Source organism: Hylobates moloch, unplaced genomic scaffold, assembly GCF_009828535.3.
Source record: "Hylobates moloch isolate HMO894 unplaced genomic scaffold, HMol_V3 SCAFFOLD_12, whole genome shotgun sequence".
In the NCBI taxonomy this organism is placed as follows: domain Eukaryota; kingdom Metazoa; phylum Chordata; class Mammalia; order Primates; family Hylobatidae; genus Hylobates; species Hylobates moloch.
This window is the reverse complement of record NW_026652287.1, coordinates 63,756,971-63,784,564: the sequence shown is the minus strand read 5'-3', so window position 1 is coordinate 63,784,564 and position 27,594 is coordinate 63,756,971. Positions and strand designations below refer to the sequence as shown.

Sequence of the window (27,594 nt, the reverse complement as noted above, 5' to 3'; positions counted from 1 at the left end):
TTTAGCAAAAGAGTTGAAAAAGATCACTCTGATTGCAATGTAGAGAGTGGATGGGGGGGCAAGAGGCAGGAACGGAGGGAGGGCATTCAGTAGGAAGTCCTTCAAACTGGCCTGGAAGAGAGATGGCGGTGCCTTTCACGGGGCCTGCAGTAGTCAGATAGTGAGAAGTGAACAATGTATTTTGAAAACTGAAGCCAACTAGAACCAATGGATTAGATATGGAGGAAAAAGAAGGAGGAGTCAAGGATGGCTACTGAGATTTTGGTCTGAGCCACTGGCTGGATGCCAGTGGTTTGGGTTCTAGTCTCAATTCTGCTGGATGACCCTGGGCAAACAAGTGACTTCTCTCTGCTGATGCTCAGTTTCCTCATCTGTGAAACGTGGATTGCCATGGAGATGTGATGAGATTATACATGAAATGCACAGGGCTGGCACATAGCAAGCACGTAAATTGCTGTTATTATCATTGTCATCATTTCTGCGCCACTAACATACTAATGTAGCTACACGCATGGGCTCAGGAACCAGTCAGGCCTGAGTTGAGTTCCTAAGTTGTTATGTGACCTTAGGGAGGTCACTTCACATTCCTGAGCCTCAGGGTCCTCCTCTGTGAAGGGAGTTAATGAAAATACCCTCCCTCCAGACCCAGTTGTGAGGATTCAGTGAAGTCTTGGATGTGAAGTGCTTAGCCCTCAGTGTAGCTCACAGTAGTTGCTCAGTTAACAGGGCCTAAATGCTAGAGTAATTGGAGTTTTCTTCTCTGTGTATGTTTGGTGAGCAGTGTTGATGAAAAGAATCAAACTCTGTAAAATATTTTGAAGAGATTTATTATGAGTGACCATGGCCCTGTGACACAGCCCCCAGGAGGTCCTGAGAACATTTGCCCAAGGTGGTCAGGGTGCAGCTTGGTTTTATAATTTTAGGTAGGCATGAAACATCTATCAATACATTTTTTTTTTTCTTTTGAGATGGAGTCTCGCTCTGTCTCCCTGGCTGGAGTGCAGTGGCGCGATCTCGGCTCACTGCAAGGCTCGCCTCCCAGGTTCACCATTCTCCTGCCCCAGCCTCCCGAATAGCTGGGACTACAAGCGCCTGCCACCACACCTGGCTAATTTTTTTTTTTTTTGTATTTTTAGTAGAGACGGGGTTTTGCTGTGTTAGCCAGGATGGTCTCAATCTCCTGACCTCGTGATCCGCCTGCCTTGGCCTCCCAAAGTGCTGGGATTACAGGCGTGATCCACCACGCCTGGCCTCAAATACATTTAAGAAATAAATTGGTTTGGTCCAGAAAGATGGGACAATTCAAAGTGGGGCAGGGCTTCCAGGCTATAGGTAAATTTAAACATTTGCTGGTTGACGATTGAGTGTGTCTAAAGACCTGGGATTGATAGAAATGATATGTTCAGGTTAAAAGATTGTGGAGACCAAGGTTCTTTTGAAGTCTTACAGTGGCTGCCCTTAGAGACAATAGATGACAAATATTTCGACAGATATTTCCTATTCAGACCTTTGAAAGGTGCTAGACTCTTAGTTAATCTCTTCAGGATTGGGAGGGCCTGGAAGAAAAAGATCTAGTTATGCTGATAGAGATTCTTTACAGATGCAAATTTTCCCCACAAAGGACAGCTTTGCAGGGCCATTTCAAAATATGATTTTGGAGTAAAATATTTTGACTTTCTTCTTTATCAAGTAATGTTATGCCAGAGTAAGATTGGAAATTAAGTCACAATATATAGGGTTAAATAAAACCCATCTGATGAGAATTTATGGTTTTTAGGGCATGATTCCCTAGGCCCCTTAGATAGGAATTTGGGCAGGATAAAAAGTCAGAGCTTAGTCCTCAGCAGAATCAACTTAAAACCAGGCTTTATGTGTTTATTATGAAATAATATATGCTCATGGGAAAAATGTAAATAGTACAGAATTATGTAAAGCAGAAAATGAGGCCAGGTGCAGTGGCTTATGCCTGTAATCCCAGCATTTTGGGAGGCTGAGGCAAAACAATTGCTTGAGGTCAAGAGTTCCAGGCTGCAGTAAGGTATGATTGTACCACTGCACTCCAGACTGTTGTTTAGTGACAGTCTCACTCTGTCACTAAAAAACACATTTTTTAATGAAAAAAAAAGAAAATTGACCTACCTTCCCTCCTCCCAATTTCCTAAGTAACCATTGTTGACTGTCTAATAGCCTTTGAGAATTTCACATACATGTGTACACATCCATGCTTTCCTAGCAGAGGCTGAGAATTCAGACTCTGGAGTCATACAGATCCAGGTTCTAGTCCTGCCCTGCCACTTATTTGCTGTGAGATATAGGACAAGTTATTCCACAATCACTCTAAGTCTCAGTTCCTTTTTTTTGTTTGTTTGTTTTGTTTTTTGGAGACAAGGTCTCACTCTGTTGCCCAGGCTGGAGTGCAGTGACTCGATCTTAACTCGCTGTAACCTCCATCCTCCCACCTTAGTCTTCTGAGCAGCTGGGACCACAGGTACATGCCACCATGCCTGGCTAATCTTTTTTATATTTTGTAGAGACAGGGTTTCACCATGTTGCCCAAGCTGGTCTTGAACTCCTGGGCTCGAGTGATCCTCCCCAAGTGTGGGATTACAGGCGTGAGCCATGTGCCTGGCCAATTTCCCTTTTTGTAAAAAAAAAGTCATGGCAATACCTATGTCACTGTGCTTTGGTAAGAATTCATTGAACGGTGTATGCAGAGAGGTTAACTCTGTGCTCACATGTACAAAGGTCTCAAAAACACTCAGCTGCTATTATTATATATATATAGTCATGCACCACATAACAACATTCTGGTCATTGACAGACTGTGTATGCATACAATGGCGGTCCCATATGATTAGAATGGAGCTGGAAAATTCCTATCACCTACTGACATTGTAGCTGCTGTAACATCATAGCACAATGCATTACCTTTTCTATGTTGAGATACACAAATACTATTGTGCTCCAGTTGCCTACAATATTCAGTATGGTACCATGGTTTGTAGCGTAGGAGCAATAGGCCATACCATTTTAGCCTAGGTGTGCAGTAGGCCATCCCATCTAGGTGTGTGTAAGTACACTCCATGATGTTTGCATAATGACAAAATTGCCTGTATTTCTCAGAACATATCCCCACTGTTAAGTGACACGTAACTATAACTATACTGATTTTAAGATTATAGACAGTACTGTTTTATTTATTCTCTTCTGCAACTGCTACTGTAGCTTCATAAGATGTCTCAGACCTCTTTCCATACCAAGACTCATCTTGAAGGCCGGGCACAGTGGCTCACGCTTGTAATTCCAGCACTTTGGGAGGCAGAGGAGGGTGGATCACTTGAGCTCAGGAGTTTGGGACCAGCCTGGCCAATATGGTGAAACCCTGTCTCTACTAAAAATACAAAAATGAGCTGGGTGTGGTGCTGTAATCCCAGCTACTTGGTAGGCTGAGGCAGGAGAATCTCTTGAACCTGGGAGGCAGAGGTTGCAGTGAGCCGAGATTGTGCCACTGCACTTCAGCCTGGGCGACAGAGCAAGACTCTGTCTCAAAAAAACAAAAAAACAAAAAAACAAAGACTCATCTTGATTTGATGCAGGGTTAAAAGACCCCACCTTGCCAACTTCCTCATCCCTAAGTTTCTGCTTCTGAGCAATTTCCAGTGTCTGGGTGTGGATCACAGAGGCACAGCAGCCTGAGTGGTGCTTGGACCTGCCAGGGTTTGCAGGCGGGTAGTAGCCTTATCTGCCCAGGAGGTGGCAGGCAGAATCTGAGGAGGATGGCAGGTAGCACAATGAGAAAGTGTGGGGTGCTTTATAGCCTTTATCTCTGTGACCTATACCCTTGGGACCTGGTGTGACTTTTGAGTCACATCTTGCTTCCCTGGAAGGGGCCATGCATCCTACTTTCACTTTTCCCTGGGGTCTTAGGGCAGAGTTCAGGCTATCCAGAAACTAAGTTAGCAGATCCCAAGAGCTGATGTTATGGTTTTACAGAACCTGCTTTCTAGAATTTTTTATTTTATTTTTTGGTGAGACAGGGTGTCCCTCTGTCACCCAGGTTGGAGTGCAGTGGCACAATCTTGACTCACTGCAACCTCCGCCTCCCAGGCTCAAGTGATCCTCCCACCTTAGCCTCCCGAGTAGCTGAAACCACAGGCTCACCACCACACCTGGCTAATATTTTGTATTTTTTGGTAGAGATGGGGTTTTGCCACATCAAACTTCTGAGCTCAGGCTGTTCTCCCGCCTCGGCCTCCCAAAGTGCTGGGATTACAGGCATGCGCCATCCCGCCTGGCCTGTCTAGAATATTTTTTAACTGGCTTTGTGATTATATTCTAGGATATTTTTCATTTCATTTAAAAAAAGGGAGTCTATGGTTATGGTAAGCGGTTATTTTCATCCCACCTCTCTCCCCACCGTATATATACCACTCTTAGTTCTGGGACTTATTCTCTCTCCTTCCAGGATCTAAGCCCCTTCTCTTCCTTCTCCATCCAGCTCTTCTCTAAGGTGCTACTGATCTGACAGTTCCGCTTTTCTTCTTTTTTTCTGCTCCTGTAACATCACAAAACTCAGATGTCTTCTTTTCTCCAAGGACCTTACGTGACTTACCTTTGTCTATACCCGTTTCCCTCTTTATGATGGAGCTAGTCCTGGATTCTTGGGGACCAAGTCCTTGACAGGTGACAAGCCTTAACAGTCCCGTCTGCAGAGGAGGTGATGCAAGGGCCCAGATAAGTGACAGTGGACATGGGTGAGAGGTCAGGAGCAGCGACGGTGATTTCTTTCGTACAGGATAGTTCCTGTCAGGGATCATTGCTATATTAGGGCCAATAATAATTCTTTTACCATCTGGCCCATGGGCTGTTGTCAGGATCAAATGATATAAGATTTCTGAAACCATTTTGTACCAGGTGAAGCACTTTATAACCTGTCTGATATCATTAATTAGCAAAATTACCCATACCCCAACCATGCTGTGCTAGGAAGGACACTGCCTGGAAAGTTAGGAGACCTGAGTCTGCTGCCACCTCCCTGATGGTGAGTAGTACGTTTCTTTTGCTAGCAAATTGGTTCATTCATTTGTTTAACACTGACTCTGTGTCAAACATGGTTCTGACTGTTGGGGATGCATAGGTGTACAAAATGGGGCCGGGCGTAGTGGCTCAGGTCTACAATCCAAGCACTTTGGGAGGCTGAGATGGAAGGATTACTTGAGGCCAGGCAGGGGTTCGAGACTAGCCTGAGCAACATAGCATGACCCTGTCTCTACCAAAAAAAAAGAAAAAAATCCAGGCTTGATGGCATGCACCGATAGACCCAGCTACTTGGGAAGCTGAGGCTGGCAGGAGGATCACTTAAGCCCAGGAGTTCGCGGCTGCAGTGAGCTGTGATTGCGACATTGCACTCCTGCCTGGGCAAAAGAGTAAGACCTCATCTCCAAAAAAGAAACAAAAACATGCCGGGCCCGGTGGCTCACGCCTGTAATCCCAGCACTTTGGGAACCAAGGCAAGCGAATCACCTGGGGTCAGGAGTTTGAGAGCAGCCTGGCCAACATGGCAAATCCCGTCTCTACTAAAAATACAAAAATTACCCAGGTGTGGTGGCGGGCCCCTGCAATCCCAGCTATTCAGGAGGATGAGGCAGGAGAATTGCTTGAACCCAGGAGGCGGAGGTTGCAGCGAGCCGAGATCGTGCCATTGCACTCCAGCCTGGGTGACAAGAGTGAAACTATGTCTCAAAAAAAAAAAAAAAAAAAAAAAAAAAAAAAAAGAAACAAAATCCTAAGCAAAATAACCAAAGTAGATGAGTTATCCTGGAACTTATATTCAAGAGGGGAAGACAGACAATAAGCAGGTAAGCAATAACAGTAAAGAGGAAATACTTGGGGCTAATAACGGTGGGTCGAATCCATGAATCTCCTTTTGCTGCCTCCTGAAATCACACTGTAATGACATTAAAGAGATCTTTTAGAAAGGAGTCCCCGTAAGTACAGGGAGAACATAAGAGGATAGAATACCACCAACATTTCGCCAGCTGGACAGCAGATGAATGAGTGGTAACTGGTGACTGACTTAGCAGACCTGTGAAAGTTGGATCATAAGCCAACAGTGGGAAAAAACAAGATTCGATGAAGTTTCTACTGTAGAATCCACAAAAAGCTCATGAACTGGTGGCAACAGGTTCCTCTGGAAATGGGACAAAGGACAAGCTAACATAAGGAAAATAGGCTGAAAGTCTTATTATTCTTAGAGACAGAGTCTTGCTTTGTTGCCCAAGCTGGAGTGCAGTTGTGTGATCATAGCTCACTGCAGCCTTGACCTCCTGGGCTAAGTGATCCTCTTGCCTCAGCCTCCCGAGTAGCTGGGACTGCCGAGTAGGCAGGTACCACCATGCCACCATGCCAGGCTATTTAAATTTTTTTTTTTTTTTGGCCAGGCATGGTGGCTCACGCCTGTAATCCCAGCACTTTGAGAGGCCGAGGCGGGCAGATCACCTGAGGTTGGGAGTTGGAGACCAGCCTGACCAACATGGAGAAACTCCATCTCTACTAAAAATACAAAATTAGCTGGGCGTGGTGGTGCATGCCTGTAATCCCAGCTACTTGGGAGGCTGAGGCAGGAGATCGCTTGAACCTGGGAGGCGGAGGTTGCAGTGAGCCGAGATCGTGCCATTGCACTCCAGCCTGGGCAACAAGAGCAAAACTCCCTCTCCAGAAAAAAAAAATTTTTTTCTTTTTTTTTTTTTTAGATACAGGGTCTCACTATGTTGCCTAGACTAGTGTGGTTCTCCTGGGCTCAAGCAATCCTCCAGCTTTGGCCTCCCAAAGTGCTGAGATTACAGGTGTGAGCCATGGCACTCAACCATTCTTTTCTGGTTTAGACACCATGTCATAGTGCCTTTATATACTTTTTATGTATCTAAAAAAAAGTAGTCCCTTCCCTTCTCTTCAATGTGAGCAGACAACCAAGAATTACCACATATATGATGACAACTTCTAACATAAAATATAGCAACTGATATCAAAAAAGGCAACTTAGAGCAGGGAGATGAAGATTCCTCAGAGAAATCAGAGTGGACATTGCAATCATGAAACAAGGTCAGCATGCTAAGAAGGAATAAAAAAGTGCTCAGAAATGAAAAGTGATAGCAAAAATGAAAAATAGAAGGGCTGGAAGATAAGAAAATCTCACAGAAAGTAAAGCAAAACAATGCGGAGAGAAAAAATGGGAAAAAAGGGAAAATTAGAGGGCCTGTGTAAGAGGCGCGGTGTCCCCCAAATAACAAGGATTCCAGAAGGAGAGAAGAGAGAAAATGAAGGCAAGGAAACCATCACAAAGTGTTTCAAGAGAATCTTCCCAAATGGAAGGAAATTATTTTGTAGACTGAAAGAGTCCATTGAATGCCCAATGGATGGAATTTTAGATACCTTGTGAGAAAGGTAAGGATCTTGCAGTCTTCCAGAGAGAAAAAGACAGGCCATGGACAAAGGATAGGAGTCAGGATGTCTCGAGAATTTTCAGCCAGACTGGACGATAGAAGGCAATGCGGCAATGCCTTTCAAGTTCTGAAGAAGAATGATTGCCAACCCAGACTATTCCATACATAGCCCAATACCAACTACGCATGAGAGCAGGAGAAAGACATTTTCTGACACACAGGATTTCAAAGCATTTACTTTCTAAAGAAGCTGCATCAGGGTTGGGCATGGTGGCTCACGCTTGTAATCCCAGCAATTTGGGAGGCCAAGGCAGAAGGATGACTTGAGCCCAGGAGTTTGAGACCAGCCCTGGGCAGGATAGTGAGACCCTCCCCTTTCTATAAACGAACAAACAAAATAGCCAGGTGTGGTGGCACCTGTAATCCCAGTGCTTTGAGGGGATTGGGCAGGAGGATTGTTTGGCCCAGGAGGTAGAGGCTGCAGTGAGCCACGATTGTACCACCACACTCCAGCCTGGGCAACAGAGCGAGACTCTGTCTCTAAAAAAATTAATAAATAATAAAATAAGTAAATGTGGGATATGATGAGGTTTCTCTTCAAATAGCCTGATCAATCCTTTATTCTTTAATTCATAGTATCCCCCTACCCCTTTTTCCTTTTTCTTCTTTTTTTTCCTTTCTGCCTTTGTTACATGCCCAGACATGCCACAGTACCAGGCGTTATCAGTACCAGCTCACATTCCTTTCCTTATTTGGAAAGAAGACTAGCTCTCTAGCTCACTGCAGACACCCCTTCCCCTTTGCCCTCTCTCCCTTATGTGCCCACCTTATCTAAAGAAAGTTCAAATGTTTAGCCAACTGGGACTAGTTTAGGTTGTACAGCTGACTGCAGCCAATGGGGAAAGGGTACAGGGGCAGGACTTGCATTAGGAATAAAGGCTCTCATGCCCCTTTGTTCAGGTGTGCTCTCATGGCAACTGGCCAAGGAGAAGCACCCCTCTGCGCAGAAGTAAAATTGCCTGGCTAAGAATCCTTTGTTTGAGTGTTCAATTTCCTTAGGATTGGCAGCGTTATTCCCGACAGTAAATAAAAAAGCTGCTTAAGGATGTAAACCAAGGAAGAGCAAGACAAGAGCAGAGAAGCAAAGAGGCTTTCCACTTAAGAGCTTCAGGTGTGAGCTGGCTGGGCACGGTGGCTCATGCCTGTAATCCCAGCACTTTGGGAGGCCGAGGTGGGTGGAATCACATTGGGCCAGGAGTTCAAGACCAACATGGTGAAAACCTGTCTCTACTGAAAATACAAGAAAAATTAGCTGGGCATGAAGGCACGCACCTGTAATCCCAGCTACTCAGGAAGCTGAGGCAAGAGACTCGCTTGAACCCAGGAGGCAGAGGTTGCAGTGAGCCAAGATCACACCACTGCACTCCAGCCTGGGCAACAGAGCGAGACTCCACCTAAAAGAAAAAAAAAAAAGAGCTTCAAGCGTGAGCTATACACCTGGCATAAACCACCACCCAGGCAGACTGGAACAGGTCAGAAAGTTCCAAGACACATTTCTTCAGGGAGAGGAAATCTGTATCCTCCTAAAACCCCTGCAGTTCTTGAGAGGAGACAAGAACATTTACAAAGAGTTTGGGGTTGAATTTGTGGTAAACATGTAGACTAAACACATGAAGAAATAAGGTGATTATTAATTCCAGGGGATTGTGGAGGAAAGCTGTGCAGGATAAAAAAAGGAACTGGCTGGGCGTGGTGACTCACACCTGTAATCCCAGCACTTTGGGAGGCCGAGGCAGGCGGATCACCAGGTCAGGAGATCGAGACCATCCTGGCTAACACAGTGAAACTCCGTCTCTACTAAAAATAAAAAAAAATTAGCCGGGCTAGGTGGCAGGCACCTGTAATCTCAGCTACTCGGGAGGCTTAGGCAGGGAGAATTGCTTGAACCTGGGAGGTGGAAGTTGCAGTGAGCTGCGATTGTGCCACTGCACTCCAGCCTGGGCGACAGAGCAAGATTCTGTCTCAAGAAAAAAAAAAAAAAGGAGCTTTTATTTGCTACAGAGCTCCAATGTCGATAACATGGATGTAGTCATGATCATGCAAACACTGAATATTTTCTAACATAGTGACAATGGGAGCAGATCAGGAAGACAGGGTGGGAAGGGTGTTGTACATATTGGGAAAAGAATAAGAGCATAATCTTCATCTGCCACAGAATAATTTAACAGATGAAACCTGATATTGAGAAATGAAGAAATACAGTAAAATAAGCAAGCCCCTTAAAGGCATGGAGGGATAAATATTTTGCTGACAAGAGGTAGCAGCAGCTGCCTCTGGGAAGCAGTAAGTGACCGTGGTGGAGAGAGGGGAAGGAAGTTGTTTTTCACAGCCAACCATCTGATGCATTAAGGGATGTGCAAGTTTAACGGATAAAAATAACAAGTAGACAAAAATAGATGCTATCAGCTAGCGATACACCCAGCGAAGTCAGCAACTCGGGATTATGTGAATGTGTCAAGAGGGAGGCCACTTAGGAGTGGTGGAGGGGGAAGTCCTTTGAGGAAATAAAATTTGAGTCACAGGCGGCCTGAAAGAGGGGAAATTCAGCTGGATGAGTACCTGGGGAACGAGGGCTCCACGAAAAGGGAACCACAAGGAGAAGGAGCATAGTGAGCTGTCGGTAACAAAAAAGGAAGAGTGAAGGGAGCTGGAGGAGGGCTTGGAGGAAGGGAGTAGGGATGAGCTGGGTTCCGTGAGAGCCAAGTGCCAGATGCTTCAGGGGCCTTGCTGGCCTTGGGGAAGGCATGGGATTTTACTCTGAGGATCATGAGAAGTATCTGGAGGCCTTTGAGCAGAAGAATGGAATTACATTTTTAAAACATTTCCATGGTTAAACATGTATTTGGCGTCTCCAGTGCTAGACACTTTTCTAAGTGCTTTGGAGGTACAATATGAAATTCGTTTCATCTTCATAATAACATGATGATGTAGGTGCTGTTAGCCCTATTTTTTCTTCTTTTATTTTTTACTTATATATTTTTTGAGTCAGGGTCTCACTCTGTCATTCAGGCTGGAGTACAGTGGCTCACTGCAGCCTCCACCTCCTGGGTTCGAGCAGTCCTCCCTCCTCAGCCTCCCAAGTAGTTGGGACCACAGGTGTGTGCCACCATGCCTGGGTAATTTATTTTATTTAATAATTTCATTTTTTCTTTTTCTTTTTTAAAATCAACTACATTTATTTATTTATTTATTTATTTATTCATTTATAGACGGGGTCTTACTCTGTTGCCCAGGCTGGTCTCAAACGCCTGGTCTCAAGTGGTCCTCCTACCTTGGCCTCCCAAGGTGTTAGGATTACAGGTGTGAGCCACTGCACCTGGCCTTTTTTTTTTTTTAAATCTTGTGAGAGACCAGGCTCAGTGGCTCACGCCTGTAATCCCAACACTTTGGGAGGCTGAGGCGGGTGGATCACTTGAGGTCAAGAGTTCAAGACCAACCTGGCCAACATGGTGAAAGCCCGTCTCTACTAAAAATACAAAAATTAGCTGGGAGTGGTGGCGCATGCCTGTAATCCCAGCTACTCAGGAGGGCGAGGCACAAGAATTGCTTGAATCGGGGAGGCGGAGGTTGCAGTGAGCTGAGATGACGCCACTCTACTCCAGCCTGGGCGACAGAGCGAGACTCCGTCTCAAAAAAAAAAAAAAAAATCTTGTGAGAAAACGAAACCACAGCAAGGTTGAGTTGCACAGCGCTAGGACAGGATTCAAACTCAGTACACCCTGCTGCCCCTTCCTGGAGAGCCCTCAGCTTGTCCCCTAGAGGACCAGGACTAAATTCACTGCTTCTCAACCCTCACTCTACTTCACAAGCACCTGAAGAGCTTTAGAAAATATAATGCCCAAACACACTGGCAGTTTTGGAAACTCCTCCAGTGGCTCTGGAGTGCAGCCAGGGTTGAGAAGTGGACCCAGGCTGGAGGCCTGCTCGCATCCCGCGAGCTCTATGCTTCTGTCCTCACACCTTCATTTTTGTTGCAGGCCAGTGGACCCAGGACAACATGGGACGGCTCTTGGTAAACTCCTTGGCCTCCCATCACTTTCTTGGAGCCCAGGCCCCTTCTTCTCCCCAGCCATGACTCCTCCTAGAAGCCAGGTTTCTTGCTGGTCTCTACTCTGCTCTCAGCACCAGCCATCTTACCCCACCCCCAATGCCTTTCCTTTCTCAGAACCTCGATGGAGGTCAGTCTCCATCGCTCTCCCCAACTTTCTATACCAAACAACTGCACACCGCATGAGTCACGATTCCTGCCCTCTTTTCTCTTCCTCAATGAAGTAAAGATTGAGAGAGAGTGTGCCTGTGGTTTTGAGAGTGAGTCGGGAATCGTGGAGGAGGGGCCAGGACACCATCTCACTGAGGACTTGTGTGTGTCACTTTGCATTGCTGACCCTCAGCTTTTCTTATTGTTAAGTAGGGAGAGGATATCTGTTGTGCTTCTTTTTTTTTTTTTTTTTTTTTTTTTTTTTTAGATGGAGTCTCTCTCTGTTGCAAGACTGGAGTGCAGTGGTGCGATCTCGTCTTACAGCAACCTCCACCTCCCGGGTTCAAGTGATTCTCCTGCCCCTGAGTAGCTGGGATTGTAGGTGTGTGCCACCATGCCTGGCTAATTTTTTTGTATTTTTAGTAGAGACAGGGTTTTCCCATATTGGTCAGGCTGGTCTCGAACACCTGACCTCATGATCCACCCACCTCAGCCTCCCAAAGTGCTGGGATTACAGGCATGAGCCACTGCGCCCAGCCTGTTGTGCTTCTTAAAAGCCTTTGAGACTCCCTGGGATCTGTCACTTGCTGGCTCTTCAGCTGTCACTAAGCTGCAGCCACCCTGGCGTTTCTTTTCCTGGCACAAATTCAGCCTGTTCAGGCCTTGCACAGGCCTGGAGCCCTTTGCTTGGGACATTATTCCCCCAGTTCTTGGCATACAAGATTCCTCCTTGCCATTCTAGTCCCAGCTCAAATATCACCTTTGCATGGCCTTCTCAAGCTCAAGCTGTGTGTTCAAAAGTAACCACCTACTCCCTTCCTGGGAGTCATGTTCTACCCCAGCTCGGTTCTGTCGTCTTCACAGCACGTAGCACCAGTGCAAAGGATCCTGCTTATGGGTCTTGCTGTCCCTGTCTGCCCAGGAATAGGAGCTGCTTGAGGGCAGGAATCTTACCCTTTTTGTTCACTGCTGTATCCTTAGCACCTAGAACAGGGCCTGACACATGGTAGGCCTCCATAAATGTTGGTGGATGAATGAAGGCTACGCCGTGGAAACTCAAATGGTGTAATGTTTGCCATGGCACTTTAGAAATTCTCAACTGCAGCCCACGTGGGTGAGCTTTTTATTTAAAATAGCTAGATTTGGGAGCAGTGTGTTTACTTTCCTAACTCTGTTTTCTCGAGGCTGGTCGTAGCTCGGACTGACAGATGGCAGAAGACAATGTTTGAGGAGAGGGAACCGGGGTTAGTATGTAGCTTGGACAACCGCTCCTTGGGTAAGCTGCTGGTGGCCAGCTGGCAGTGGCCAGCGTTTGCAGAGTGGGCTCCCCTCCCACACTGCTTGACCTCGCATCTACTTTCCCAGACCTTTGAAACTTTGCCAAGTGGGTTACTGGATGACCGCTTCTGAAGGCTTAGAGATCTTTGGCCCAATTTCCTGATTGGACGTGCAATTTGTAGATGAGAAATGTCCTCATTTCCTGTGATTAGAGATAAATAATGAAAAGGAAAAAAAAAAAAGTGGGGCAAAAGCACTTACCCACAGGAGGCAGGGCAAGGTGAAAAGAAGAACTAGCAGAGACCCAGTGCTGAGAGGCAGGACGTTTAGGGGAGTGAGGCTGGAATCACGGCTGTGTGTTTCCTCCAGACCCTCTCCATGCCCACTGCCCCCACCCCTCTTTTTCCAACCATAGTATTCACCACCAAGCCACACTGCACGTGAGCTCTGGTTGTGTGGGCTGATGAGAAGTTCTGAGGAAGAGGCCCAGGAGCATCTTTTCCAGAAAGGGGAAGTGAAATAATGCCAGGTTCCGTTTTCCTGCTGCTCAGGCCCCCAGGTTGGGCCAGGCCAGATCCCTCCACCCCTGTTTCCTGGTAGCGGCACTAGGCTGCTGTCTGTGTTATTCATTAACCAGGCACTAATATTTCTGTTTACCCATCTGTCATCCTGCTTTGGGGCAGGGGGTTCAGAGGAGCTGTGCGATCATACAGCCACCCGGATGCTTTGGAGCAGGCCCAGCCAGCCGCATTTAACTAGTGTTTACTGTATCGGAAGCACTGTGCAAGAGGCTTGCATGAAGCGTTGGTGGGGAAAGAGAAAGTTTTCTCAAGGAGGATGTGATCTGGCTGCCATTTGAGCATATGTACTGTGAGTTGCATGCACGGATATGTCTGAGCTCATTACAGCATAGTAAGAGCCCATTATTAGCATCTCTTGCCAAACCCAGGTTCAAGATCTTCATATTGGTAGCAGTGATCCCTGGTGGGAGTGTATATGCCACAGAAATTTGCAAATGCAATAGATCAGGGCTTCCTACCCTTCCTCTATCTATCTATCTATCTATCTATCTATCTATCTATCTATCTATCTATCTATCTATCTATCTATCTATCATCTATCTATCTATCATCTATCTAATCTATCTATCTAATCTATTATCTGTCTACCTACTACCTACCTGTGTATCTTTATCTCTCTCTCTCTGTCTCTCTCTATCTCTCTAATCTATTATCTGTCTACCTACCTACTTATCTGTCTATCTAATCTGTCTGTCCTGTCAGTTCTGTTTTCTGGAGAACTCTGACCAATATCCTTACTGATTCTGAAGTCCTGAGGGAGTGAGGACAGTTGTCTATGGTTCAGCAAATGCTTCAGGTAGTTCCAATATTTGCTTACATTTAAAACCCTTCTTCAAGCCCTTCACTGGTCTTCTCTCTGGCCTTGAGGGATGCTAAGGTTTTCTCTCTCCTCAGAGCCTTTGCACCAGCAATTTCTGTTTCCAGAATGTTCCTGCAGGCCTTTGTATGTCAACTCCCTTTCATCGTTCAGGGCTCAGCTGAACACCACTAACTTAGGAGATTCGACTTCCGAATGAAGAAATGGGCCGATGTGTCAAGTGGCTTGTTCCCAGGTGATGCAGCAGCTGCTGGCTCAGAGGCCACACGTTGAGAACCTCTGGGCTGGAATACTGTGAATGGGGACAGAGTGAAAGAAGATGAGGTTGAGGAGCTGAGCAGGGGCTTCTAGGTCACAGAAAGGAATTTGTATTCTAAGAGCCTCTAGAAGTCATTCGAGGATTTGAAGCAAGAAAGTGGAATGATCTGATTTCCATTTTAAGAAGATCATTCTGGCAGCTGTGCCTACCTGAAGGGGAATGTTTGTTAGGCTCAAGGAGACCATGTGCATGACAGTTAAGAAACCATAGACTTCTATGCAGACACGCGGGGTTTTCATCGGGTTAGCAGCTGCCCGAAAAGACCATGCAAAGCATTTTAGGTCGCAAAAAGGAGTTTGAACGAGCTTCTAAGAGCTTCTGGAAGCCAGGTGAAGGTTTGAAGCAAGAGAGTAGAATGATCTTCTAACCTCCTCAACCTCCCCTTATAGTTTCTCCCATGACCCTGTTTCAGTTCCTTTGTAACTACTTTCCATTTGCCATACTCTGAAATGACCTTGCTCGTCTATTTGTTTACCTGTTTTTAAACTATTTTCCCCTACCAGAATGGAAGTCCCAACAGGGAAGATACTTGTCTTTTGTACGCTCTATATCCCTAGACCCTAGGAAAGTATCTGGCCTGGAGTTGGTAATCAATACATATTTGTTGAACAAATGATCGACTGATTTCCCAATGAAGAAATGGGCTGCTATGTCAGGTAACTTGATGAAGGTCAAATGCTTGTAAGTGAGCAGCTACAGCTTCACTTTGAAAGTCTTAGACCAGGTCCAGTGATCGATCTTCTTATAACCCCATGACAACAAAATGACTTTTTTTTTTTTTTTAGACGGAGTCTCACTCTGTCACTCAGGCTGGAGTGCAGTGGTGCAATCTCGGCTCACTGCATCCGACTCCCGGGTTCTCCTGCCTCAGCCTCCTGAGTAGCTGGGATTACAGGTGCGTGCAACCACAACTGGCTAATTTTTGTATTTTTAGTAGAGACGGGGTTTCACTATGTTGGTCAGGCTTGTCTCGAACTCCTGACCTCATGATCTGCCTGCCTTGGACTCCCAAAGTGCTGGGATTACAGGTGTGAGCCACCGTGCCCAGCAAAATGACTTCATTTTGTACTTTCCTGGTTAGTAAGAGAAGTTGTGCCCCTAAAGAACTTGAGAATCACCATATTGGCCAGGCTTGTCTCAAACTCCTGACCTCAGACAATCCGCTCGCCTCAGCCTCCCAAAGTGCTGGGATTACAGGCATGAGCCACATCTCTACTGAAAATACAAAAATTAGCTGGGCTTGGTGGTGCACACCTGTAGTTCCAGCTACTCAGGAGGCTGAGGCAGGAGAATCGCTTGAACCTCGGAGGTGGAAGTTGCAGTGAGCCAAGATCACGTGCATTGCACTCCCGCCATTGCATGCACTCCAGCCTGAGTGATAGAGCAAGATTCCATCTCAAAAAAAAAAAAAAGAAAAAAAGAAAAGAAAAAAGAACCGGAGAATTGTAGAGTTGAAAGTTGTCATTACACTGGTTCAGCCCTCATATGTGTGAGTTTCCTCAGTGTCCTAGGATAGATGTTTGCTACCTTCTTGAATATTCCTGGAAATTGGGGAGTGACTTCTTTGCTAAGATAGTCAGTTCCATTGAAATGGCCGTAACTGTTTGAAAGGTATCTCTGTGTCTCTTCCACCTGTGGTCTTTGTTCTTTCCTGTATGGCTCATAGAATGTATCTTCTAGCCAGGGATGGTGGTGGACGCCTGTAATCCCAGCTCCTCGGGAGGCTGAGGCATGAGAATTGCTTGAACCTGGGAAGTGGAGGTTGCAGTGAGCCAAGATTGCACCACGGCACTCCAGCCTGGGTGACAGAGCGAGACTCTGCCTCAAAAAAAAAAAAGTTCTTATCTTGTCCCAGCCAGTGTTCTCTTACTTCCTTCTCATGTGTCAGTGAAAACAGCATGCTCTTTAGGCTCAGAAAGACCTGGATTCAAACTCCCTGCCACCTACTGGCCTTGAAAAGTGACCTTAACCCTCTCAGGCCCCTTCTTGGCACAGTGCCTGGTATTTAATTTGCTCTATTATTATGGCTATTACTACTGTTATACAGTCTTAAATCTCCAAAACATTTTGGTTAATTTTTCTGGGCTTGATTCGTTGAGTTGATGTCTTTTTTTTTTTTTTTTGGAGACAGAGTTTTGCTCTTGTTGCCGCCCAGGCTGGAGTGCAGTGGCACGATCTTGGCTCACTGCAACCTCTGCCTCCCGGGTTCAAGCAATTCTCCTGCCTCAGTCTCCCGAGTAGCTGGGATTACAGGCGCCTGCCACCATGCTCGGCTAATTTTTTGTATTTTTAGTAGAGACGGGGTTTCACCATGTTGGGCAGGCTGATCTCGAACTCCTCGCCTCAGGTGATCCACCCGCCTCGGCCTCCCAAAGTGCTGGGATTACAGGTGTGAGCCACCGCGCCCGGCTGAGTTAGTGCCCTTAAAAATGTGTTGCTCAGGCTGGATGTGGTGGCTCACGCCTGTAATCCCAGCACTTTAGGAGGCTGAGGTGGGTGGATCACTTGAAGTCAGGAGTTCAAGACCAGCCTGGACAACACAGCGAAACCCCGTCTCTACTAAAAATACAAAAATTAGCCAGGTGTGGTGGCATGCACCTGTAATCCCAGCTACTTGGGAGGCTGAGGCAGGAGAATCGCTTGAACCTGGGAAGTGGAGGTTGCAGTGAGCTGAGATTGTGCCACTGCACTCCAGCCTGGGTGACAGAGTGAAACTCCATCTCAAAAAAAAAATACAAGAGAATGTGTTGCTCAGTTCTGAACCTGCTGCTGATTAGACTTAAGTGGAATGGGGGTTATGGAGGTAGGAAGCGGGACTCAACCCCAGGGGTGGTGTTCAGACATTGGACCAAATTGAGGACTAGCTAAAACAGGGAAAGGGTGAAGCAGCTTTTCATAAAGCATGCCCGCCAAAGTGCCATGTTTACTGTGGCCATGGCAACACCTGGGCGTTACCACCCCTTTCCATGGCAATGACATGACAACCCTAAAGTTACTACCCTTTCCTTAGAAATTTCTGCGTTGACTGCCCCTTAATTTGTGTGCGATTAAAAGTAGGCAAAAATATGACTGCAAAGCTGCCCTGAGCTGTTACTCTCTACCTGTGGGGTAGCCCTGCTCTGCAGGAGCAGTCACGGAGCTGCAACAGGGCTGCAGCTGTAACAGGGCTGCTTCAACAAAGCTGTTTTCTTTCTCCACCAGCTAGCCCTTGAATTCTTTCCTGGGCAAAACCAAGAACCCTCATGGGCCAAGCCCCACTTAGCACACCTGCTTTGCCTCAGTATCATCAACTTGTCTAGACATTATTTCTTTTCTTTTTATTTTTGAGACAGAGTTTCGCTCTTGTCGCCCAGGCTGGAGTGCAATGGCGCGATCTCGGCTCTCTGCAACCTCAGCCTCCCGGGTTCAAGCGATTCTCCTGCCTCAGCCTCCCAAATAGCTGGGATTACAGGCACCCGCCATGATGCCCAGCTAATTTTTTGCATTTTTAGTACAGATGGGGTTTCACCATGTTGGCCAGGCTGGTCTTGAACTCCTGACCTCATGATCTGCCCATCTTGGCCTCCCAAAGTGCTAGGATTACAGGCGTGAGCCACCGTGCCCGGCCAACGTGATTTCTTTTCATGTAATCCAATCAAATTAGCTTTTGTGGCAGCTGTAATACATCACAGACTCATAGTGCATGTACAGTCAGCTGAGAATCCCAGACTTTTTTTTAACGTATTACTGCCATGCTATCTACCTACTATGTTATTTCTATTTTTTTTTTTTTTTTGAGACAGTCTCTCTCTGTTGCCTAGGCCAGAGTGCAGTGGCACGTTCTCAGCTCACTGCAACCTCTGCCTTCCAGGTTCAAGCGATTCCCGTGCCTCAACCTCCCGAGTAGCTGGGATTACAGGTACCTGCCACCGTGCTTGGCTAATTTTTTGTATTTTTAGTAGAGATAGGATTTCACCATGTTGGCCAGGCTGATCTCGAATTCCTGACCTCAAGTGATCTGCCCATCTCGGCCTCCCAAAGTGCTGGGATTACAGGCGTGAGCCACCATGCCCAGCATTATTTCCATTATTTTTAACGTTTACTTATTATATTTCTAATAAGTGAGGGTACATCTGTGTACATGGATTTATATCTTAGAACTACTTAATATTCTATGATTTCTCAGCAATTTTATTCAGAGTCTTATTTTAATCCGCAGAATAATCTTGGGAGGTATCTAGTATCCTAATCACTATGATTTAGAAATAGAGGCTGGAGGTGGAGGCTTGCTTCAGGCCATCCATTTAGTAAGTGGAATGGACACTGAATTCAGGGTTCTTATGGCACCTGTCCAGTCTTTTGAAGGAGAAAAATAGAAAATGAGCTTTCAGTTCAGTGGGACTAATAAGGAAAGGTTTTCTGGAGAAAGTGAATATTGAGTGGATTTTTCTAAGTGAGGAAGAAGCAAGCACCAGAAGATGGGGGAGGGCCAGGCATGGTGGCTCACGTGTAATCTCAACACTTTGGGAGGCCAAGGCAGGAGAATCACTTGAGGCCAGGAGTTCAAGACCAGCCTGGGCAACACCCTATCTCTACAAAAAATAAAATAAAATAATTAGCTGAGTGTGGTGGTGTGCACCTGTAGTCCCATCTACTCGGGAGGCTGAGGCAGGAGGGTGACTTGAGCCCAGGAGTTCGAGGTTGCAGTGAGCCATGATTGTGCCACTGCACTCCAGCCTGGGCAACAGAGTGAGACCCCAACTCTAAAAAAAACCAAACAAACAAACCAACAAAAAAACAGGTAGAAGAATGTGGGATTGAGGTGAAGGGGGATGAACAAGCAGGCAAGGTTTTTGAAGAACAAGTTCTTGGACAGATTCGGCTTCTGAGATAAGGCAGTGATTCGCGACCCCAGCTGGCCACCTGGGGTTCTTTTTTGAAAAGCTCACTTGCTGGGGCCCCACCTGCAGAGATTCTGTCAGTAGGTTGGAGGTGGCTCTCTGTATTATTTTCACACCTCCGCATGTAATTCTGATGTACAGCCCAGGTTGCAAACTACTAGGTTAGGAGCTGGAGGTCATTTAACTAGAGAGAATGGTCTAGGAGTCCTTATTGTGGAAAAATGAGCTAGGCAGGTAGAACTGGAAGGGGAGAGACAGGACAAATCAAGGAAAAGAATGGTACAATATGAGTTCCTTGGGGGGAGGCACTTTTTTTTTTTTTTTTGGAGACAGGGTCTCGCTCTGTCGCCTAGGCTGGAGTGCATGGCGCGATCTCGGCTCACTGCAACCTCTGCCTCCCGGGTTCAAGCGATTCTCCTGCCTCAGCCTCCTGAGTAGCTGGGATTACAGGCATGCGCCACCATGCCCGGCTAATTTTTTTGCCTTTTTAGTAGAGATGGGGTTTTACCATGTTAGCCAGGCTGGTCTCGAACTCCTGACCTCAGGCGATCCGCCCGCCTTGGCCCCCCAAAGTGCTGGGATTACAGGCGTGAGCCACTGTGCCCAGCCGGAAGCATCTTTTTAAATTAAATTTTTAAAATTGAGAGACAGGGTCTCACTGTGTTGCCCAGGTGGGTCTCCAACTCCCAGGCTCAAGCGATCCTCCCACCTCAGCCTCCCAAAGTGCTGGGATTACAGGCATGAGCCCCTGCACCTGGCCAAGGAAACATTTTGATGATAGGAAAGCTCTGCAGGTTTCTGAGCAGGAGGGTAACATGTTTTAAGGCCCTGTGACAGACAGATGACTGTGAGTCGGAACCACCCCACAACCTTTCTAAGGCTGGACTCTATTCATCCCTCGAAAGATGATTCTGTCAGTGCCCTCACTTCTTTTGCCCGCACCACCTCTTTGTCTTAAGATGTTTCTGTGGTTTCGGATGCATCACTTTTCCCCTTTGCTGCTGAATCTGGTTCTCTCTCCCATTTTTGCCCTCCCTGTGCTTGCAGCAGTGTTACAAAAATTGTGGACATTCACTTCAGAGTTTTATAATCTTTATTTTCAATTTGCTAGACCAGGTTGCTTTCTCCTGTATGAGGGAGTGCCAGTCTCTGATTGCTGGGTACCAAACCACATCCTTGCCCGTGTGGGGTACCATGGAAGAAGGAGATAAGACCCAGACCTCTGGCAGCTCCCAGTTTAGCAGGGGAGACAAGATAACATATGAAAACAAACAGAGCGCATCAAAAAGGCAACAGGTCAAACCGATGCAGGGAAACCCCTATCATTAAAGGTCTAAGCCCTGAGGCCTCCCTGCTCATCTCCAGGCTCAGAACCTTTCTGAGTCTTCTTTGACCTTATTTAGTATTTCTCTTCCATGTCTCTCTTGTTGGTTTATCTCCAGCATCAACCGCTAGAGCAGTGTCTAGGTGTTGCTTTGAAGCTTGTATCGAAATTTCTCTAGGACTCTCTGCTTCAGCCTGGCCATCCCCAACTATCAACCACATCACAAGGACAGGACTCGTGTTAGCTATGCTGCTTCTCCAGCCTGAAGGGGCTTCTTTTTTTTTTTTTTTTATTTAGATGGAGTCTCGCTCTGTCGCTAGGCTGGAGTGCAGTGGCGTGATCTCAGCTCACTGCAGCCTCCAACTCCCGGGTTCAAGCGATTCTCCTGCCTCAGCCTCCTGAGTAGCTGGGATTATAGGCACGTGCCACCATGCCCAGCTAATTTTTTTGTATTTTTAGTAGAGACGGGGTTTCCCATGTTGGCCAGGATGGTCTCAATCTCCCGACCTCAAGTGATCCACCTGCCTCAGCCTCCCAAAGTTCTGGGATTACATGCATGAGCCACCACACCCGGCCGGTGCTTCCATACCTAACTACTTCTTCCTGCATCTCTGAGTCATGCTCCTTTGAGTAGTACAATTCAGTCAGGAAGGGATACCAAGCTGGTGAAAGGCATTTTTTCAATGTCCCAGTTCTGGACTGGGTCTAAGGATTTCTGAATCTGGATGGGAGCCTTCCTGCTCCGCCTCTCCCAGGCTTCCCAGTTCCTGTGTAACCCAGGCCACCTCCGAAGGTCCAGGGAAACCGCTACTCCGTAGTGAAGTCCGAACTTGGCATCCCCTCTCCTTGACCCGCACCCCTGTCCTCATTTGTCCCCTCTGCTGTGTCTTTGCCTCTGCGTCCCAATAGGGAGGAGCCCTGATTCCGCAGCACCTGCAGCCCTCTCCCAAATGCCCTGCGCACCACCGAAGAAGAGAAATAGAAGAGCAGGGGGTCCAGACTGGCGTTGAGTGAACTGAACACCACGGCTATTGACCGCCACCAGGGGCTTTTTCTCTGGTGATACCCCACCAGGTGGGACACGTTGTAAGGTCCGAAGCACACCAGGAAATTGAGCAGCGTCACCACAGCCAGCCCCACGGCTCGGCGCCGCCTCTGGGCCCCCACATGGGGCTGGGAGAGCATGATCCACACAAAACGCCAGTAGCAGAAGATGGTGACCGCCATGGGGATGAAGAAGAGCACCAGGCACAGCTCCAGCCGCACGGGCAGCACCACGTCCAGCTGGTTATCGGTGAAGTTCTCGTAGCAGGTAATTTCATTGCCACTTCTGATCTGCTCAGTCGTGTTCAAGTACTGAACGATGATCACGATGGTGCAGTGACCAAAGGACATAAGCCAGGCCACCAGAGCTGCAATCACTCCATACAGAGGCCGGCGGGAGAGCTTGTACTGCACGGGGAAAGCCACTCCCAGGTAGCGCTCGATGCTGATGCCCGCCAGCAGCCACGTGCTGCAGTAGATGCTGCTGTAGAAGCCGAAACTCGTGAGGGCGCAGACGACCTCGGGCAGGTACCAGCGGAAGTTCGATGCAGCCTCGATGATCTTGAAGGGCAGCAGCAGCAGCAGGAGGAGGTCGGCCAGCGTCAGGCTTAGCAGGAGGATGTGCACAGGTGCAGGCTGGGGCTGGCGGACCCGCCCCACAAAGGCCCGCAGGGCCAGGAGGTTGGCAGGGAGGCCAGTGAGGAAGATGATGATGTAAGCCATGAGGATCAAGGAGCTCTTCCAGTCCGGCAGCATCCTGGAGGGGAACAAAAAAGGGCGGGGTCGGGGGGTCTCACTCACAGCCCGAGCAGCCAGCTCTCCTTCAGGATGCGGACATCCTCCCCGGCACTGGCCCCTTCCCAGGACTGTGCTTTCTGATGCCACCACGGCTTGCTCACACCACCTGCTCGAACTACCCAGAGCAATTATTGACTTTGCCTGGGGCGGGATATTAAGCAGTAGTGATTATGTTTGCCGTCATGTGTCTCTGGAGGAGACCAACCCGTGGCTTCCCAAGGGAATTCCCCCTCCAGTTTCCCTAGCCTTTCTCCTCCTATCCTCACAGATACAGGAAGTTACTGTTACCAGTTTCTAACTTTACTCAAGTCCCTTTCTCAGACAGACACCTGCAGGAGAGAAAGGCATCAGTGTGGGGAGAGAGCTGTAAGATGCATGTCAGGATAACGAGGCTGTGGGGCCCCAGGTGCCGATACCCAGTGCCAGCTCTCCACAGGACCCAAGTGCCCAGCCACCAGCCCAGCTTCCTACTTCCCTTTGTCTGTTTTGCAGAGCACAGATTCGCCCCTACCTTGTCCTCCCCTGTCCAACACCAAACTCTGGGATTCTCTAGAAAAGGGGAAGCTGGGGCTGGGCGCGGTGGCTCACTTCTGTAATCCCAGCACTTTGGGAGGCCGAGGCGGGCAGATCACCTGAAGTCAGGAGTTCAAGACCAGCCTGGCCAAAGTGGTGAAACCCCACCTCCACTAAAAATAAAAAAAATAAAAAAAAAAAAAAAAAAATTAGCCGGGTGAGGTGGCGGGCGCCTGTAATCCCAGCTACTTGGGAGGCTGAGGCAGGAGAATCGCTTGAACCTGGGAAGCAGAGGTTGCAGTGAGTCAAGATTGCGCCATTGCACTCTACTCTGGGTGGTAAGAGCAAAAACTCGATGTAAAAAAAAAAAAAAGAAAAAAAAAGAAAAGGGGAGGCTGGGAGGCTTAGAGGAGGGTGGAGGGGAAGAAGGATGAACCAGCACTAGCCTTAGGAGGAAGGCTTGTCCCTAGAAGACCTTAGAGAAATATTCAGAAAAGCCCACAGGCCTTCACTGGCCCTTGAGCCTGGCATTCTGACCATAAATAGAACTCTTCTTCACGGGGTAACTCAGTTTCCACTTGGGGTGTCACCCTTGCTGGCCCCCAACCCAGGTCCTGTCCCTCTGTCCACTCTCCAGCCTTGGTTTCCTGGCTGTTTGCTTGCTCCTCACACTAGCTCCTGTCTGTGGGCATGAGCCTTCCATTTGGTTCTGACATCCTTCCTCTGGTCTCCCAGAACCTTCCCCTCAAACCTGATCTTGGCCTCGCTTCCCAGAGCACAAGCACTACACTAGCTGCCTTGCCTTGTGTTGTTCCGGATAGGTGGCTTCTTGGGATTGGTTCTGAAGGGAGGTCTGCAAGCTTCCAGGAGAGAGGAACAGAGCTTTAGCCCCTACTTCTGCCCATGCCATGCAGGAAAAAATGGTGAGGAACCTGGCTGGTAGTAAGCATTTATACTAGCACCAGCCACGTGACCAGAGAAAGGAAGTCGGTCTTTAAGCACTATTTCCTCTCAAACCCAAAGGAAAGGCCCAGCATCTTTATTCTCTCCCCAGAGAATCCTCACTCTTGACTTCCAAATTCGGATTTTTCTGTCCTTAATTCCTGATTAAAAAAAAAAATTCCCAGGCATTTTTCCTTTTTTACTTCCCAAGTCAGATTATTTCTCTTCTCTTTCTTAGGCAGTTTCTTCCTCTTCTCTTTCTTAGGCAGTTTCTTCTGTCATTCTGCTCATTCTCAGAAATGAGTTTTCCTCCTTCCTTTTTATTTTTCCTTTTTCTTTTTTTTTTTTTTGAGGCTGAGTCTTGCTCTGTTGTCTAGGCTGGAGTGCAGTGGCACCATCTCAGCTCACTGCAACCTCTGCCTCCCGGGTTCAAGCGATTCTCCCACCTCAGCGTCCCTGGGATTACAGGCACCTGCCACTACGCCCGGCTAATTTCTGTATTTTTAGTAGAGACAGGGTTTCACCATGTTGGCTGGTCTTGAACTCCTGACCTCAAGTGATCCACCTGCCTTGGCCTCCCAAAGTGCTGGGATTACAGGTGTGAGCCACTGCACCCGGCCCTCCTTCCTTTTCTTCTTCATTTTTTTTACTTTCTCTGTGGTCTCCTGCCCTCTGCCCCCAACACATTTTTTTGCCCGTCTCAGTTGAAACAGGCTGGTCCTGGCCTGCATCTTGTTATGATGGAAATGGTGTGGGAGTTACAGTCATGCAGATATGGGTTCAAATCCAGGTCCCTTCATTACAACCTTGGGGCAGATCAGTTTTCTGAACTCTAGTTTCTTGCAGTCGAGTGAGCATGCGAATTCTGACATCCTAGGACTTCTGTGAGGATTCAGTGAGGTTGTGTATATAAAGCACTTAGTAGATGCCCATAAGTGCTGCCTCGTCTCAAGCCTGTAACACAGCTTCATAGAGAGTGAGCCACTTGGTGCAGCCTCCAGAGGCTCAGGGCATGGATGTGCTGTCTCTCTTGGGCAAGTGTCAGGAATTCAGGAGGCCCGAGTTCACGTGCCCATGTGGCTTTTCATCAGGGAGTGGCACTCAGGCTTCATTCCTTTCCCTGATAAAGTCTCACTGTTTCCCCCTCTCTGACCTTGGTAGCCCCAGGTTAGAAGCTCCTGAAGGTCCCTTTGAAATACACACCTAATGAAGCAAGGATCGTTAACATGTTTTCCTCTTGAACCAGGGAAGAAGTCTCTGTTCTGCCATCTGTGGCCTGATTCCTGCTCACAGAATCCCCATTCTTTCCCCAGGACATACCTATTTCCTATTGTTTGCCATTCATTCATTCATTCAGTCAGTCAGTCATTTATTCTTTTTGTGGTCTATAACCCCAGGGTCCAGACATTTTGATATTTAGCTTTTCTTTCTCGTCCATTCTACTCTCCTCTGAAGGCGTTCTAGTTCTTTATTTCCTTCCCCCAGCACACGTCGCTTCTCAGATCAACAGGAGAACTAAGAAAGAGACCGTTCTCTGTTGTTGCCACCAAATTTATTTGTGTCATTTCGCTTTTATGATTTTCTATAAACATGCACGAGGATCTGGATTTAATTGCAGAATCCAGGAAACTCATTGGAAAACAAGTGTTGAGGAGTGGGACTGCCTCTCTGTCTCTGCCTGTCCTTCTCCCCCCACCTCCTGCCTTTGGCCGTCACTGTCGTGTGTCCCCCCGTGGAAGATGCCCCAACGAAACCCCCTCTCTGTGTTCACAGCAGTTATGAAGGGAGCATCACCAAGGAGGCTTTCAGTCTCACAGTTCATGATGTCCACCTACGTCACAGGAAAAGGAAACCCAACCTCTCAGACCGAGTTCAAGGGAGTAAACTTTCACAAGAGCAATATGCTTCACAGTTCCTTCCAAGTTCAATTTTCTCTCATCGTCTTTATAATGCGGCCTGTCATCACAGGAAGTTGGACCCTTATCTAAAGTTCTGTGTAATCACTTTCTCCACATTCTCAATTCTCACTCGCCCCTCAGTCCACTCTAATCTGGGTTCTGTGCCTATTTTCCATGGGATTTTCTCTTCCAATGTTAACAGTGACCTCCATGTTCCTAAATTCAGTGGACTTACGCTTTTCTTATTTTATTAGCATTCAGCACAATTTCCACACCCTTCTGGAAACATCCTCTTTTCACAAATTCTGATGTGTTATGCTGCTGGCTTCCTTCTCTTTCCTTTGGTCACTTCTCATACCCCTTTGCAGCTCACCATTCCCCTGCTCATCCCCGAAATGGTGACTTCCTTCAAGCTTGGCCCCAGGTTCTCCCCTGTTCTCGCCTGCGCTCTCCTTCTAGTCGACTGCGTCTGTTTCCATAGTTCCAGTTACCACCTTCATGACACCCCCGGTTTGAATCTTCACCCTAGGTTTCTGTGAGCTTCACATGTACACGCCCAACTGCCTAGTTGACACTGCCATTGGGTGTCTCACAGGTGTCCCAAATCAACCAAATCAAATGTGTCCAGACCTGGCCTTAGATCTTCCCTAACAAACTCAGCCTTCTTCCACCCTTCCCTGTCTCGGGGCATAAGATCTCTTCCCATCACCTCTCCTGCACCATGATCTTAGAGTCAGTCTTTTTTTTTTTTTCTTTTTAATTTTGAGACTGAATCTTGCTCTGTCGCCCAGGCTGGAGTGCAGTGGCACGTGATCTCGGCTCACTGCCACCTCTGCCTCCCGGGTTCAAGCAATTCTCATGTCTCAGCCTCCCGAGTAGCTGGGATTACAGGCATGCACCACCACGCCCGGCTAATTTTTGTATTTTTAGTAGAAACGGGGTTTCACCATGTTGGTCAGGCTGGTCTCGAACTCCTGACCTCAAGTGATTCGCCCACCTTGGCCTCCCAAAGTGCTGGGATTACAAGCGTGAGCCACTGAGCCCGGCCTAGAGTCAGTCTTAAAGTGAATCTCAATACTATCTTCTTCCTTATCCCTAGAATGCAGTCTGATGTACTCCCCAAATACTTATGGATTCCAAATATGAATCCATCCATCCGTCTCCATCTCCATCATCCCATCTCAGTGCCATCATCCCTACCAGGATTTCAGCAGGGCCCTGACTCACTTCCTCTCATCCATCTGCTTCCCTGGCAGTCAGTTCTCCGTACTGTATTAGTGGAATCGTTTTAAAAATGTCAATCCAATTATACCACCTTCTTGTCCTTTCAGAGACTTCTCACTGCTTTTAGGAGAAATACCAACATCCTTAAAAAGGCCTGCCTGGCATGGCCCTTGCCAACTTCCACTCACATCACTCTTCTCTCTCTTTGCTGTCTGGGCAGAGCCATTTTCCACTTCTGTGAATGTGTCATGTTTTCCATCCGCCATGGGGAGCTTG

General features: G+C 47.4%; 1 protein-coding gene and 1 long non-coding RNA gene across 2 annotated transcripts in view; one reads left to right on the top strand and one right to left on the bottom strand.

Moving 5' to 3' along the window:
• LOC131380870 (uncharacterized) overlaps positions 1 to 27,594 on the top strand; it is a 40,203-nt gene that overhangs the window by 657 nt on the left and 11,952 nt on the right. The window lies entirely within an intron of this gene.
• On the bottom strand, positions 20,651 to 24,179 carry FFAR2 (free fatty acid receptor 2). Its single transcript, XM_032171647.1, has 2 exons — positions 24,057 to 24,179; positions 20,651 to 22,700 (listed from the first exon to the last, which is right to left on the bottom strand). The coding sequence occupies exon 2, from the start codon at positions 22,697 to 22,699 to the stop codon at positions 21,707 to 21,709; it is 993 nt and encodes a 330-aa protein (XP_032027538.1). The 5' UTR covers position 22,700; positions 24,057 to 24,179; the 3' UTR covers positions 20,651 to 21,706.

What these genes read in the sequence shown, in the direction of transcription:
- FFAR2 (XM_032171647.1), bottom strand. Translation starts at nt 22,699, where the DNA reads ATGCTGCCGGACTGGAAGAGCTCCTTGATCCTCATGGCTTACATCATC.